This window comes from Anomalospiza imberbis, chromosome 2 (assembly GCF_031753505.1).
Source record: "Anomalospiza imberbis isolate Cuckoo-Finch-1a 21T00152 chromosome 2, ASM3175350v1, whole genome shotgun sequence".
Taxonomy (NCBI): Eukaryota; Metazoa; Chordata; class Aves; order Passeriformes; family Viduidae; genus Anomalospiza; species Anomalospiza imberbis.
The window spans coordinates 28,842,577-28,859,491 of record NC_089682.1 but is presented as its reverse complement, the minus strand read 5'-3'; the positions used below and the strand labels follow the sequence as shown (position 1 = coordinate 28,859,491).

The 16,915-nt window shown below is 39.7% G+C and overlaps 1 protein-coding gene across 33 annotated transcripts in view; it reads right to left on the bottom strand.

Moving 5' to 3' along the window:
- The window catches only part of LOC137468509 (uncharacterized), a 70,081-nt gene that overhangs the window by 25,244 nt on the left and 27,922 nt on the right, over positions 1–16,915 (bottom strand). For 22 of the 33 annotated variants that reach the window (XR_010995997.1, XR_010995988.1, XR_010995999.1 and 19 more), the window contains 4 exons: positions 16,388–16,473; positions 7,011–7,137; positions 3,058–3,210; positions 1,492–2,056 (listed from right to left, as the gene is read on the bottom strand). Coding sequence is in view for 10 of the 33 variants with exons in the window: in XM_068180305.1 (XP_068036406.1) it covers positions 16,423–16,473 (51 nt within the window). In the remaining 23 variants the exon portion in view is untranslated. Of the gene's footprint in view, positions 1–1,491; positions 2,057–2,519; positions 2,617–3,057; positions 3,211–7,010; positions 7,138–16,387; positions 16,474–16,915 lie in introns of those variants that run through there. The other 11 variants (XR_010995996.1, XR_010996001.1, XM_068180306.1 and 8 more) reach the window with 6 other exon arrangements.

The window sequence follows — 16,915 nt, the reverse complement described above, 5'->3', positions numbered from 1 at the left end:
CCCCTAACAGCAGAGCTGTATTTTTGTCTGAATTCCTTGGAAGGCCTTACACTTAGTGCTTGGGTTGCCCAGGTGGTATGGTAAACAAAAAACTGCTTTCAAACACACTGCACACACTCAGCAGTCCAGTCATCCAGTAAAACTAAAATTTATCAGAGATTTAAAATATTTTTCTAGCCCTTCTGAAAAGTAATTTCTAAGACCAAATCAGCTTACCAGTCTCATTTTCACAAGGCCATTCATGGCATGCTCCTCACATACTGGCTTCTAAACAAGAGCCAACAGCATCCCAGGGTCAGCTCCTCTATTTGTCCCATATGGAATACTCAACTCTTGCACCAGCACAGTGTAACAATTAATTAGCACATGTTCTCTGTAATAATTATAACAATGTGGCACATTTCCCTTGAATTTAGCATAGTGATATTTATCTTTACTTATATTCCTATCTTACCTTCAGGCGTGCTTTCTGTGCCTGGTTATTTTTCACTGAGTTCAACTGCAAATACATAAACCTGTTTGCTTTTCTCTCCCAAGGAGGAGCATGTGTATTTCCAGATTCTATTCACATCCACCAGGAAAAGTCACACACAACAACTGAAGCTCAGTTGGGCTTTTTTTTGCTGTGTTCCTGGTTGGTTGAGCATAGGGGGTGTAATATAGGGTGATGTTAAAGTAAAGCTGATTTTCTCCTTTTCTCAACCTAGCAGCTAGCGGATTTTTCGGTCCCAGGAAAAAGAAAGGGCTCCCATCTGAAACTCAGTTTATGTAGCCCAGAAGAGAGTGAATAAATTGATAGAGGACATCCCAGGCAAATAGGGTATGGTATCAGGGAGAAACAGCCATCATTTTTGCGGGTAGTAGACAAGCATAATCTATGTGTGAGCTCAAATGCACAATCATGGGCAACAAAAAGCCTATATGTTGAACATATCTACAGTTCAAACATAAAGAATCAGATTCTTTCTGAATAACTTACATCTGAACATCTGACCTTGAGAACCAGCCTCAGTAAAGCACTGGCAAACACCAAGATTTGGAAGGAAGTTGGGGTGTTGCACGACTTTGAAAGCTCTGTTTGGAACCAGCTGTCATTACAGATGTCTGCTGGTACCCCATCTTAGCACACAGCCTCACAGGTGAGCATAATGAGAATGAGCCAATGGAGTACATTGAACCATGTTTTCTTGCATGTCCTTGTAGCTCAAATTACCATTTCACACAGCCATAACAGGTAAGCTCTGAATCTACTTATGCCACATTCTAATTGGTTTCATTTAATTTGTGTATATGTCTCTCTGTGTTTGTATATACATATATGCATATTTATGTGCACATATGTATATTTGGACATCATTATTAAAAGTAAATATGCATATTGTCACAGATTATTGCTATGCTCATAAGAGATTCTTAGAGTAATTTGCTTTATTATACAATAAAACCATAGAAATTAATTGCCTTCTTTAGAACAAATAAGGAACACAGGACTCATTGTACATATATGTTTAATAGTTTGGACATCTCAGTGCCCACATAAAAACAAGGAAACATATATTGCAATAGGCAGTATAATTATTTCAGCGAGGAACATCCATCCCACACTCAGAGAAATATGAAATTCAGCATCACGAGATTCTAGAATTATGTCATCAGCTGCACGAGTTTCACAGCTTATCTTTATGATTTTATCTTACAGAAGTAAACTCAAAAAAAAAGTATAACACTGCCAAATTTAACAGCACATTCATGTTAATACTAGCTGTAAAGATTTTAAAAAGGTGAATAACATCAGCATTTCTATACATATGTGTGCACCTACGTATGTATACACACACATGCACATATAAATGCATACATACATGTCTGTGCTATGTATATAACCTGTCTTTAGATATGCCATTATTTTATAAGGTTAATTCCAAGTACATTAAACTTGAAAACAATGTTCTATACAGTTTACCCATTTAAAGAAGTCCCTGCTGGTGCACAGAAGATCAAGCTAGCTGAGTTCATTAAGCATCATCGGATGAGGCTGCAGGTAGACGAAACATTCCTTAATGAAAATTTAAAGAGAGCAGATTAAAATTATATTTCTACAATCCAAAAGAACACAAAGGTAAAGACAGTCAATTGCAACCAAGATCTCATCTAGCACAAAAGGAGTATTGTAGTTTGTAGATCAGAACTTGTTGCCTGAAGTGAACAGCTAGGCTGGTCACTATGTATATAATTACTTTCTACAATCTACTCTCCTAGCACTCAGATGTAGTTATGGAAGATGATGTCTTCCAAAATGTTAATCTGTTATGTTCATGACCAAGAGTTAGAAAATCTCAACAGCATTAAAGATTTTTTATCTGTGTTACTCTGTCTTTTTACATTATGAGAAATAATAAAAAAAAAAAAAAAAGCAAAATGCCATGTACGTTTTTTTAACTCCTAGGTTAACTGTTTTAATAGTGCTTTGTGGATCAATAAAGAGGCACCGAGGAAGTGGTTCAAGCAGAATACTCTACCTGTGTGCCTGATCAGAATGCTTGCAGCTTTCCTCTGGACACGTCGGGAGGGGCTTTTAGTGACAAGACACTAAGGGTGCTCAGCTCTATACCAGATCTGTTGTTAGATCAGAGAAATGCACCACATCTTTAAAATCTCATAACTAAAAAAGATACTGACAGGCAGTTGTGTGATGAGAAGAAATGAAGAATAACAAGGCTGAAAGGACTGCTACATTAGGAAAGATTAAGTGGGCTAAATATCTATGAGTTGTCTTAATGCTAACTAAACACATCACACTAGTTAAAAGAAATCAAAGGGAAAGAAGGAAATTTGCAAAGGGACATAAAAAGAAGAAATATGATGACGTTAAGAATGGAAAAAATTCTTGACAACAGGATACTCTAGGCAGCACAACCTCTCCTTTGAGATACGGCATCACTTAGGAAATTTAATCTAGGCACAAAAAACCACAAAAATATACCATAAGAAACAACTTAATGGTGTCAGGAAGATGTACTGGATGACCCAAAGGATACATTGCTAATTGGTGTGCACCTGTTATCTGTGATTTTCCTTGCTTGTATGGCCAACTCATCATTACTTGTCTGTATTTGGTTTCTCTGGGTCCCATCCAACTCATGCTGCAGTCAACAGAAGTTTCCGACAGGAGCAATAGGACCTCAATGTCTGTTCCAAGTCTTTGCTGTTCTAAGAAGAAGAGGGGAAAAAAAAGCTCACACAACTTTGCAAGAACTCCATGCATCTGGTGTATGAACGTATATGCAACTAAACCCTTAAAATTTTTTTGGATATTTAAACCTGTGTTTATCCTTAGTGATATCTGAGGAAATATGCATTTGCTTTCACTTGGTGCAGCTAAAATTTTTGCTGGGGAGGAAACTTACAGTTCATGTAAAAATACCTTTGAATGAAAACCTGTTTTGGTCATGCAAGAGTGAAGAAAATTCTCTACACCAAACTAAAAGTAAATTCTATGTATTACACATAAATGGCAGAGACCTTTCTATTGCTAAAGCAGTAATGCAACCGATGAAAAAAACTAACCATGAATTCTGAACTCAAGACTATAGTCTTCAAACACTTTCAACCAGTGTCTTAGTATATGTAATCAAATTGTACTTAAAATCCACTTGCTTGCAGATAGGGAATCACTACTTTGTGGCAGCTCAATGTTAGCCCCTTGAGAGACACAAATTTCTATGTAAGTGGAGCTGAATGTTCAGGGGTCAGAGCTGTGCGTTGGTATTGTCCATATATCTAGCAGCTGGTATTGTAAATCTTTAGAGCAATGTTTCTTGAAAATACTAAACAGACACTGGTAGCCAGTATTGAGCCTGTGGCTATACTGCTCCAGGCTGTGATCTTGTCAGGTTTTACAAGATAAGTAGGGTCAGGCAGGGTCACCACTTGGATTGGTAATTCTAAGGAAAGGCAGGAGCTGCCAGAAGTGTCTCAGGTGATAGAATAGCTGTGACCATTTTCGCTGAGCCTTTTCTAATATCCTGATGAAGGCATAATGCCAAGCTGTGACACAAGAACAAGATCCTCACCCTCTGCAGCCATCAAGTGCATCATTTGCAAAGGGGCCTTTCCCTGGTCTGGCATGGAAGTGTGAGGTTCAGTATGTGGGATATGGCAAAATTCATCTGCTGCATGCACACTTGGTCCTGGATGAACAGCATGTAAATGTGGGGCTACAGCATGTTTCATCAGGAAGGGGGTACAGGTGAATGCCCTTCCTGATATCTTTGGGGATGCTGGTAGCTCCAAATTAGGTTTGTCCATGTCTACAAAGCAAAAGACAAGCATATTGAGTGAAGATCTTGTACACTAAATTTCAGCCTCACACACTTCTACAGCAAGTTTAGAAGGGCTGATAATGAAATCCTTGCCCAATGGTCTACATTACCAAGAATTTTAAATTGTAAGTTAACCAATTTCTCTTCTGAAGTTCAAACAATAAATAAAATTCTATGTGAAAAATGGAGCCTTTTATTCCTTTTTTAAAATCTGATCAGAGTAAACTACAGATGTTAAAAGGCATTGTAGTTCAAAGAATTAAAAGAATCTTACAGGGTTTGTACAAAGAAAAGAGTTTTAGAGAATAATATGGAAAATATTATAATGCTATTCTATAAATCAGTGGCACATCCTCACTTTGAATACTGTCTTCAAATTTGGTCACCTAATCCCTGAAAAAAGAAAGTAGAAATAGAGCAAGTCCAGAGAATGGTAATAAAAATCATAAAAGTCAAAAGGATGGGAAATTTCTTGAGAAAAGAGAAAGAACATAAGCACCACCTTGTCTCTCAGGAAAGATATGTTCTCATGAGACATATTCTTATATTCCTAGATATGGCACTTAGGGACATGGTTTAGTGGTGGACTTGGCAGTGTTAAGTTAATGTTTGGACTTGATGATCTGAGAGGTCTTTAATGATTCCATGATTCAAATTATACTGAACTGAACAAAGCTTCTCCATAAATTTAGAACACATGCTGTTTTCTCAGACAGTCTAGAAAACGTCCTTGGACCCCAGCAGCTCTGGAAAGCTCTGGGACCTTTCATGAACCAGATATTGCAGGTATTTTCCTCAGTGTACCCTGTTGTCTTAAAGAACTTCCAGCCACTGGAGGCCAATCTGACCCATGGACAGTGGGCAGGACACGGAGCTACTTATTAGAAACACTTGTTTTCCTTTGTTAAATCATAGGATCACAGAGTACTTAGGTTTGAAAGGAATCTTAAAGATCATCTAATTCCGATCCCACCCCTATAAACAGTGATTATAACTTTCCATTAGAGCAGGTTACTCAGAGTCCCATATAACTGGCCTGTAACATTTCCAAGGGTGGGGTGTCCCACATCCCTGGGCAACTTGTTCCAGTGCCTTATCACTGTTGGAGTAAAGAGTTTCACCCTAATATATAATCTAAATCTATTCTTCTTCATCTTAAAGCCATTTCCCCTTGTCCTGTCGCTTCATGCACTTGTGAAAAGTCCTTTTTCAGGAACTTGACTACACTCCTAACTAATTTTTTGGGTCTAACTTTTAGAAATTTATTTTTCTCTACCTTTCTCTTTTGAAAGGCATAGGTGTTTGAGAGGTATGAATCCATTGACTGGACTGGCAACTTTTTCAGTTAAATCACTCATCTTCCTTGAATACGTGCCATGTGTCTATTAAAACAGTCTCAGTCCTGAAGGACTTGCACAGTCTCCCTCATTTCGTGTGATGGGATCCCCAGGCTTCTTCAGAGCTCTACTTAAGCATGACTATAATATAAATAACATTCTGTCCTCAGGATCTTTGAACTTAATTAGCAAAAAAGGAAAAAAATCTTTCCTATCTTGCAAGGTGAAACAAAAAGGTATTGAATTTCAAATGGAGGAAAGGAGATGGTTTTCCAAAAAATGTTCTGCTAATTATTGGAACTTGCTATCACATGGCTAGTACTGACAGAAACAGCATCATATTTGTAAATGACAAGTCATTTTTAGGCATAAAAGCAAATCTTCACACAAAGTTCGGGTTGAGTTAAATTCAGTAGACTGTATTATGCAGAAGATCAGATTGGATTATAATAATGGCTTGCTCCTAGCCGTAAAAAATCTGTGAGTTTTACTACCTGCTACTATACAATGATGCCAAATCATCCCAGTGGTTCATGGCACATGCCAATCAATAGACAGTGTCAAGACAGCACCTTCACTCATGGTAAACCATCACACTGGGCCTTCAGAGGGTTGGGAAAGTCTAGGAGGCTTTTCAAACTGGTGACTATCTCATCTCTTTCTAGAGTGGAACAAATCCTTTCTCCTCCAGCCCTGTACGGGAACCCTGGAAGCATCAGTCATATTCATGCTAGCATGGTGTGTCTTCAGCTCTGTCTGCAGGTCTGCAGGAATAAGATGACCAAGTCCAAGGTCTTGGGCAAAAAAGGTTTGGAGGAAGGTGAGGAAATCAAAAGGTCAATGGCTGCAATTAATAAGGTGACCAAGTCCAACAAGGTCTTGGGCAAAAAAGATTTGGAGGAAGGTGAGGAAATCAAAAGGTCAATGGCTGCAATAAACTGTATCTTTTGACCAGTGTGACAGCACACACTGGAGTCCCAGTGCCCCATTACCCAGACCAGCATCCCTTCCATTCTCATCTAAACCCAGAACCACCCACAGAAACTTGTGGAAGCAGAAGGACCATCCTCAGGTGCCCATGGTTGAGTGGTATAACTGAACCTTGGAAGCAGTACAACATTCCCCACGGACAAGTGTGTTCTATGATGTTTCTGGCACTCTTTTTTACTTGAGATATCCTAAGGTGAGGGCAGAACCAGGAGATCTCATTTGTCCTTATTGCCTTATCTCATGTTACCTTACTGTGGTGGGGCATGATAAATACCCTATTCATCTCTGAACTGTTAAGAATATGTTCATGCTGACAAGGTACCAAGAAAACAGAGGCACTTTTTGACATGATTGCACTTACCTACAACTTCAGTCATCTTATGGGCCCCCTAAGAAATCGTGGAGGGTGTCTTCTAGTGAATAGCTGTGCTGGGGTCATTTCAGTTAAGGGAAGTTGTTTCAGCCTTGTGGGTTGAAAAAGTTATCTACTGGGGGGAAAAGAAAACAAAAAATTAAAAGGGGCAAATCAGCTCCTTACACTAGTAGTTTTATACCATCAAGGTGTACTTTTATATAAAGTCAAAGAATACACATAAAGTAAGCACAAAATGCTCATGCAGTTTCTCTTCCAGGATATTTGTAATGGCAAGCTAGATTGTAAATGATTTCTTTGGAGGCCAGAAAGCACAGTGGAAATAATGTATATTATTCATAAAAATGATTGTCCTGTTCACTTGTATACCTCTGCAATTTATTCTGTAACAGCTTTTTACTTCAAAGAAATCACTAGCTAATGACATCTCAAACTTAAAAAAATCCACTTATTCACAGCCCTGCCCCTGAGGGAATTCCTGCATGTTATCAGAAATTTTTCCAAAGATCATTAACAGATATTACAAACCAATTGAAACCGAGTATTTTCTTTGCAAATTACTTTTAACTTTAGAGCTATTGAAAAAAGACATTGAGTGATTTAATTTACTTAATCTGTCTACAGATTGCAGCTATGTGCATATCCTGTGATTGCATTTCCAACAAAAAGCATATATAACTATCCCTAATAGGGATATTTTTCTAAATTATCGTACAAGATCAGTAAGATCTCTGCAGATATTAATGTTTACTTTTTCATTTAGGAAATTGCACTCAAAAAAGAAATGGGCATCTTTATTCTGTTGTTATTTTAGAAGTAATAGCACACTATAATACTTATTTTACCCGCTATTTTAATTAAAACTCCAATAATCATCATATCCTTTGAGGATATGTTCTACTGATTTTTCTGAAAAATCACTGTATTTTCATTAGGCTGTGAAGACAATGTTTTAGAAACACCTTACATAGCAATGAGTATACCAAAAGAGATCCTCTATCTTGCATCAATCCAAAACACCAAGCTAATTCAGCAGTGGAGGGCTGGAGATTGTATCTGATTCTGTACCTCATTGCCTAAAACTCCTCCCAGAGAACCTGACATGTGTCAGCACCACTTCTGCAGGAAGTATGAAAAATCTCTTCCCCCATGAATATTTAGTATACTGCTTCCTACCTAAGGTTCCTGCTCTCTCTGCGGATAAGAGATAAGGGCTTGAAGCCCCTGAAGCTTGGGTGATGTTTGAAGTTAATGCCTTTGAATGACAGTGAACACAGCTGCTGTACTTTGTGTACTGCTCAGTCCTGATCATGTGTTACCTGTGCTTTACCAGGACACTCTGGGAAGACATATGGGTGAAGCAGTGGATGGTTTGAGGAGATGAATCAGGATTAACTGCTGGGAAGTTCAGCTTAGCTGAGCTGGGCACTGACCAAGAGGCATGAGCAGAAAAACGGGTTTAGATGTCTTAAGAGCTTTCTTATCAAAAATGCAGGTGATGAAAAATGCAGGGGGTGTGTAGATTGGGAACCTGGACTTGGACATCTATTTCCCACATGAGTCTCAGTCATCCCCTTTCATGGCCTTGGGCCCAAAGATAACTATTCAGAGGAGGACCCAGATTTTTCACAGCAAATAGGTGCATAAACATCTTTTCATATCTTGCTTTGAGTAGTGGGAGAAATGTGCAGGAAGGGTGACAGAGAATTTGCAGGTGGTAGCACCTTCCTTGGATAGTCTACATCTTCCTGTCAGCCAGGTCAGAGGTCTGCAACCAGTCTAAACATTTCTCCACTCTCAGTACTATTGAACTCTCACTCTCTTGCTGTTTCCTTTCCTGGGTTACAACAGAAAGATCTCACAATTAAAAGAATTTCTTTTTTTTTCCGCAGTGCATCAAAATACATGGGGTCAGTTAAGCAAATTTCCAAACTCTGTCAAGAGCTGAAAAAATTACTCCCTGAGCTACCTGATGTCCAGTTTTGTCCTGTAAATATTAAGAAACCATAAATCTTTACAAGGGTCCCATGCCATTAACTTGGCAACTTGTTTCTGCCACCATCCTCTGGAGGTAGGTGGGCATGAGAAAGAGGAACTGGCTGCTACTCAGCAATATCTGGGCAGGTTACTGGCCTGGTTTTAACCCACACTGCACTCAGATAAGTGCAAAGGGAGGATAGCATGCCCTTTTTTCCTGATAAAATTGCAGCCTCTCATTCCTCCTCTTCATTCACCCCAATGACCTGCTCAAGGCACTTTTCTAGTCATGGTCCAAACCTCTAGTTTACAGCCATAATAGCACTGAGACTGTCAGTAGCTGTCTCTGTGAAATTCAACTGCTTTTCAAGATCCCCTGCTTTTAAATGTGTTTCCCTCATCCTTCTGCCACACACATGCAACTGGCATTACAGTGTCAGATCAGATGGCACACATGGAAAGCCAGAGCCTCAACATATTTGCTAGAGGCTTTTGCTTCTCTAGCAGTGCAATGTCTTGTGCATATCCAGCTTCAGGGACAAGTCAGTTCAGCACTCCATCCTCCCTGTCTTCCCTGCCTGCCTTCCTCCTCCCAGGAGTCTTGTGTTGTTTGTGCTTTACTACAACCACATGCCTGGTGCTCTGAGCTCCTTCTGCAGCTTCTTCTACTTGGAGACTGGCAACAGAAGCCACCAGTGTGCCTCCGTCAGGGGTGACCTGGACTTTGCACCTGCCAGCATCGGGCGCTGTGCCATCAGCTGCCAAACTGGCACAGCTCCACCGGCTGCAGCAGCTGAGCGCTTCTGTTGTCACTCAACCCAGGACATCTCCACGGAGTCTGATAACACATCTGCTAATTAATGCCAGTTGTGATCATTGGTCAGATCCTCATCTGGGTTAAATTGAAACGGGTCCATTTAAGCCTGTGACAATTAGCAGCAGCTTAGAGCTGACCCGATGGCTTTCTCTATGACGTGAATATATGTCTTGTTCAAAGTGAGTAAAACCCACCAACAAATTGCATAAAAACTACCAAGTGATCAGAAAACTAAATGAGTGTTAGTAACTCCAAGCCAAGGCCAAATTACAATGGTGACAAAGAAGTCACCAGCTATGTTAACAACTTTCTGAGCCATCCAAGCTCCTTATAATAAAAATAATTAATAATAAGAGATGTGCTTCTGGACACATTCATCTTTCGGGAAAGAAAGGCTAATGAGTCTGTCTTTTAAAAAACAGACTATAAGAAAATTTAAATGTGAGTCTATTAACTTGTAAGCATACTGTTTTACATTTTAACAATAGAACAGATCAAATCTAATCTTGAATTCAGTTTTTAAGATTTGCAAAGCAACACCAGTAAGTGGAAAGGAACTTTTCAAGAATTTTCTTTGTATTTTGTTTCTGCCCTTTGTCAAAATTTTATTTCAGTCAATACTTTCACCCTGTTAAGGTTGTATCACCAGTCCTCTCAACCATAACAAGCAGAGTTGTAGAAGGTATTAAATCTTAAACAGAGGTAAGTAAGATACTCCTGGAAAGAAAGCAGAAGTTTGATAGGTTGTGTCAAAAGGAACTGTGATTATTATTATAATTTATTATTTGTTAAGCACTGACAATGTGCTCAGTTCTGCTGATTAAGTTTTTCTGAGCAAGTTCTACTGATTATCTTCTGAGGACAACACACTGTACTACAAAGAAGATATTTGACAGCTATCAAGACTTTTGCTTTCAAGACTCACTTAGCAAAACAATTACATGCCAGTTATGCAGGTTTTATGGAAAAAAAAGAGAGAAAATGCATAAACTGAGTAAATATCATGACTTTTGTGTTCACTAATTTTCCTACTCCAGATCTCTCACTTCAGCACTGTCTGACAATCTCAAAGCTACAGTGAGATTTGAGGAAGATCTAAAGCCTCATCCCTACTTATATTCAATTATAAGCATCATGTTATATTAGAGGCATGCACACAAGCTGTATTGTTAGAATCTGTCTTTGGATCTGGGACTCACTCCCCAGCATGGGCAGAGATGGCTGAATGGGGCCAGCCTGAGACAGACAAAAATCAGAACCACTCCAGACTCACACATGCATTTCCTTCATGCCACAAAGCAGATCAGACTGAGCTAGCCTATGCTTTACCCGTAGGAGGTGATCTGACCTTACAAAGAAATTTGGGGTGCAGGTGCCTCAAGGGAGCCTTCCTATCCTTGCCAGGCTCTCAGGGCTGTTTCTCTAACAGACCTATTGTTAAGTTTCTCCAGCCTGAGCTATAGGCACATTTTGCAGGGCATCTAGGAGTCAGGGATTTTTTGTTTCTGCTGATCTAGAGGCACTGCAGATATTCTTTTCCTGTTAACTCTGTGCCTGGTTTATATCCACTTTAGCATGTAAAGAAATCACAGTTTCTTCCTCCACCTTTACCCTCAGATCATTTATGTATAGTTTACCTCCAGGGTGGAAGATTTCCCAAAACAGGCATTTGATGGCAAAATAATGTCCATGTATCTGTGTATGCACAGCAAGGGAAATGGCTGAGGACTGCTCTAAGAATCTATGGCCAGATTTGCGTGTCAGGAGGGTGCCAAACAGACATTGTCCCTTGCCCCAGCCAGGCAACACCTAGGCTTTCAAACCACAGCACTGCCAGGGTTCCAGCTGTGCAGATGTTCTTAGAAGAAAAAATCCCTTTTGTCTGCTTCTATCCTTTAGCCTGCACACTTCCCTAAATCCTGCCAGCATGCCTTTTTTTTTTTTTTTTTTTTTTTTTTTGGTAAGTGACAGAGAGAAGTGAGTTCTTATATAAATCTTTTGTGTGAAGATCAAACTGCACACATGTAGAACTATATTTTTTTTAGGGGAAAATCTGCCCTAAAATAATCATTCCATGTTATCCTCACAGAGCGCCTGCACTGCCTTTTAAAACACATCCAAGGCCACCCTCAAGACCAGACTCAACGCTGCCAGGCGGCGGGCTGCAGCTGAAGCCTCCGTGCGTGCAGGAAGGGCAGAGCGTGGGCAGCCCAGGGCAGGACTGGGGTCAGGGGCAATGCAGCTGGAAGGGACCGTAATCTGAGTTGCTCCTTGTAGACAATGTCAGCCTTTGTTCTGATAGAAACTTGTGGGGCAACTCGGGGCCCGAGCTGGATCGTGTGAAAAAGGTGTTTCTTTACCTAGCCAGCTTGGACTCCTCAAGCATCCAGCTGGCAGACCCTGAGGTTTCAGTCAAATCTTGTAAGTTAACATTAGTTTACTAATAGACCGACGAGCAAAGGATTTGGTTGAGAAAACATAGACTTTCATTCACAAAATCAGAAACCTTTGTAATGGAGAGGAGAATCAGCAAAAATGATCGACTGATAACAGTACTATTGGGAAATTCTTTCTAAAAACAGAAAATAGTAAAGAAGATAGCCCCAAATGGCAGTACATCAGCAGTTTTAGGGTCAATTTCAGTGCTGCTTTGTGTTTCACTATTTACAATTTAATTACCAGCAAGAAAAATGATCAGATATTAGGTATAGTGAAGCTCCCATGTGTGACACCAAGCAGTAGCACAACTCACTGTAGCAGCTTATCTTTGGGAAGCCTCCCTCTCTCCCTTTTTCACTATTTCTCTTCATCTTGCTTCCTTCTTGTGCTCCCAATTTCCTTAAATACAATATAGTCAGAGTTTTACATCCAACTCTGATTTTCCCAGAAGGGCAGCCTTAAAAAGCAGCACAAGCTCTTTTACTCAGGACCATAAAAAGGGACTTGCACTCCAGTGCAGCCATCTAATAGACAGATGAACCAATTCCATTAATATAAAAACATTCTACCTGTGCCCATCCCCCCAGAAAAGCTTTTGCTAAAACTGGAACAAAACCCTAATCTAGTCTTTATTAAAGTGGAGAAAAATCAACTTCCTTTCACTCCCCCATTCATTTTCCACTGCTGCGATTTTCTAAATTTCAGGCAGACCTGTGACCAAGAGCTACAGGGCCAAAAGTGGCTGGGTGTGCTGTATTCCTGGCCCAAATGGAAGCAGGAAATACTAAACATCTTGCATGGAAGCCTGTTCTCATCAGGTTTATAGCCCAGCTTTCTTCATCAAAAGCAGTGAGGATAGTACACAGTTCAGAAATGCATCCAAGCATATGGGAGTCTCTCTACACTAATCCTCCTTTTGAGTTTCATCCAGCACTAAATCAGAGCCACACCGGAGAGAGAAATAATGCAATAGCTTGTGGAAAATATATGGCTCCTCTCTGTTAGGGTATGGAAAATCAAACATGACTCACTTTTCTCCTTAAAAATTGTTGGAGGAATATTAACAGCATAAAGAATGACAGAGATTGGAAAAGAACAAAAGTCAGATACCTTTTAAACTTGCTTGCTCTGGGACTATACATCCCCGGGCAGTCTTTGCTGGGACAGCAACCACAATCTTGGAAGAGTAACAGGATAATGACACAGGTGACAAAATTCACCTAAGAGGCTAAGAAAACACCTTTTTGCAGAGTTATCCTGCACCATGCTCACAGCATTGCAACGGCAGCCACCACTAGGAGAGGTCCCCTGAGAGCATCACTGCTGGAATTCTGGGGAAGAAGGGCTGCACAGTCTTATTCTCCCAGACAGAATACAGGGCTCTCTGTCTGGGGAAGAGAAAGGGCTTTGCTGAGCTCATCCAAGGACAAGAGGGCCCTATGGCTGCACCAAGGCCTGAAGAGCATGCTGTCAGTGCTGCCTTGGACATAGGAGCAGAGTAGGCAGAGTGGTGATGCCCCACTCTCTACTACAGCCTCTGGCCTCTCCTGCTGATAGCAAAAACAGAAAAAATAACAAGAGGAGACTTACACCAACTTCTCAAGATGCTGTAGCACAGGCTGACCAGGGCTTGAACCCTTCATTTCTTTTTTGGTATGTCAAAAGTAAAAAAAAATTTCCAAGTACAATCCTGATCCACAGGCTCCAAATGCCACTCCCTGGACCTCAGACAGGTGACAGAAATAAAAGTTTTTAACAGAAGTTGCTTCAGGAGTGCTGATGTGTTAGGGAGCTGAAAAAGAGCTGTCAGCTGGCAAAATGATGTGGGTAGTTAAGGATATGAGTTAGGAGAGGGATTGGCTATGTAATTAGCAACAGGAAAAATAAATGCAGCTCCAAGCACATTCACAGGTACACGTGCAGAGCCAACTTGGAACTTGTAAACAGCCTATTGTTTCCATACATAAGAACTTGCAAACAGCCTATTGTTTGCATACATAAGCATCTTCAAACTAGAATTTTTCTGATAACGTTTATTGCCTTTTCCTGATTAAAACTGAGAGAAATCTCTTTTTTTTATTATTTTCTAAAAGTAAGAAATCAGTATTTGACTCCTAGTTTTCAACAATTATTGACCAGAATCTTATTTGGCATAACTCAGCCTCACTATCATAGAATCATAGTTATTGCAGAATTATAGAATCACAGAATTGTTTGGGTTAGGAAAGACTTCTAGTCCAACTGCTCTGCCATGTGCAGGGACACCTTCCACTAGACCAGGTTGCTCAAAGTCCCATCTAACTTGGCATTAACCAATTCCAGGGATGAGGTATCCACAGCTTCTCTGGACAACCTGTTCCAGTGCCCCACCAGCTTCTTAGTAAAGGATTTCTTCCTAATATCTAATCTAAACATACTTTCTTTCTGTTCAAAACTAAATTGCCATCTACAAAGTAGAGCATCTTTACCGAGGCTTAAGATTTTCTCCCATATGCTGTTTCTTTAGAACAACTTGTCTTCCTCTTTTTCTTTTTTTTTTCCTTTTTTTTTCACAATATGCATCTGGTTTAAGGTGACTTTTTCTTTCCCAGCATATGGAGCAGAATGATTATGATGATTTGGATTTATTTTAAATCACAGCCTATTAAATGGAAAAATAAATGCTAATATGTTGATATTGTTTACTTCTGAATGAATTATTGATATGAAGGAGTAGTTGCTTCTATCATAATTACTCTTTATTAAATGAATATATTTTGAATTAGAGATCCTTAATTAAGAAATCACATTTTTGTCTGAAAATTGTTTTGCTGATGCTAGTATAAGAAATACCTTACGTTACTCTATAGAGAGAAAAAAAAAGGCCAGTGAAATTATTCTATTTTTTATCTTTTCTGTTGCTCTGTGAATTTGGCAGTGCTTTGTGCATATTCCCTTTCACTGCTTCTCTCCTCTAATCAGTTAAGTGAGGCTCTTTCCCCTCTGTTGTTTGTGTGGATCTGTCACATAGCACCTAGAGACAAAAAAAAAACATTTTAAGTAGGAAAATGCAAAACAAAAAAACTAAAGGATTGACGATCAGATACCTGAAACTTCTCTCAACATTTTCTTTCAAGCTGAGCACATTTCAGATTAATAGTGACTCTTTAACATAAATAATGATCTAATGAAATAAATATGAAATAGAAAGAATCATAAAAAGAATTTTACATTTAAGAATGCCATCTGTGTAACACTTAGCCTAACAATGAAATCATTTCAGTGCCAAAACAGCTCACTCTGCTTCCAGCACAAGTTACAGGAGAGGGTAATGGCTTTGCAAAATGGCATAAAAGTCTGAGCTCAATCACAGAAGGAACACCTGGGTTCAAACTCACTCTGCTTCACACAGACAATGGGTCCCACACATGAGTTTTGAGCACACCCCTGCTAATGTTTCCACCTCAAGTCATCACGAATTTTTCACAAAGCTGACGATTTTTATTGCAAGGGAATTTAGATATCAGAGGAGTAGATTTTGTGGGTCAGTGTGAGGGGATCTTGCAATGACTACTACACTGATTCTCTGCTTTCCAGCCGTGGAATCCAGAGTCGGTATTGTCTGACTGAAGTGCACAGGACTCAGAAAGAAGACCCTGTGTAAATATATCTGTTGCAAGAAAAATTCCCTCATTTCCTCATTTGGGACTTAACACCAGATCAACTATCAGTGTTTAGGACCAGTGTCCTGAGCTACAGGTCTGTCTGGGCACGCACTGTGTCGCAGAACGAAGATGCTGTTTGTGTGAACAGGAAAGCCAAGCTCTTGCCATGTGCAAGGCGGCGCAGTAGAGCCATGCAGAACACAATGGAGATTGTTTGTTTATACCAGCCAAAGAGAAGGGAACATATTTGTTTTGAGTGAGCTGTGTTAGAATACATATTGTTGTATATGCCCAGGCCTCATTACACCATGCTAGTCTTCAATATGGATCAGATCCTAAAACTGCTCGACATACTGAAATAAATGTGAGCTCTACCCACAGAACATCTCCAGACTTAGGCCTCATGTCTGTCAATGTCATCTCAAAAAAACAAATGTTCAAAGAAGAAAAACAACAAAAGTATCTTAGAGACTGTGGAGGATGCTCACGTGTGGTAGATGCCATTCAAGGGTATGCTAAGGAATTACTTGGAGAGAGAGAAATCCACATACCAAGAGTGGAGAAAAGAATGGGCCTGAAAAAAAAGGAGAGAGAATTAAGTTTCATGAAAGAAATATTTCTTATTTGTATTTCAGAAGTTACTGTGAAAGCAAAAGGAAATTCTTCCTACACATCAGCAATGAGGCCACATTAACATCTCCTCAGGCAAAGGTGGCCACAGCTCAAATTTTCTTAAAGATATAATCATGAGGGCATTCACAGAGGAAGAGTAAAAGTGCTGTTCAGTAAACAACCTGACGTGCTGTATGCTGTATTCATATAAGGAAAGGTATGAGCCAACAGAGAGAGGTTCAGCTGCAATCAAAGAGGATCTAAGCCTGACTGAGCGCTCACATGACAGTTGGGATCATTTCGGATCCCTTCCAATGAAGATAAAATAGCATCAAAAGCAGAGAGGTTTTTTTCTTTCTTTTAAGGATGAAAACACGACATCATTAGTCAAATTTACTCTGAAC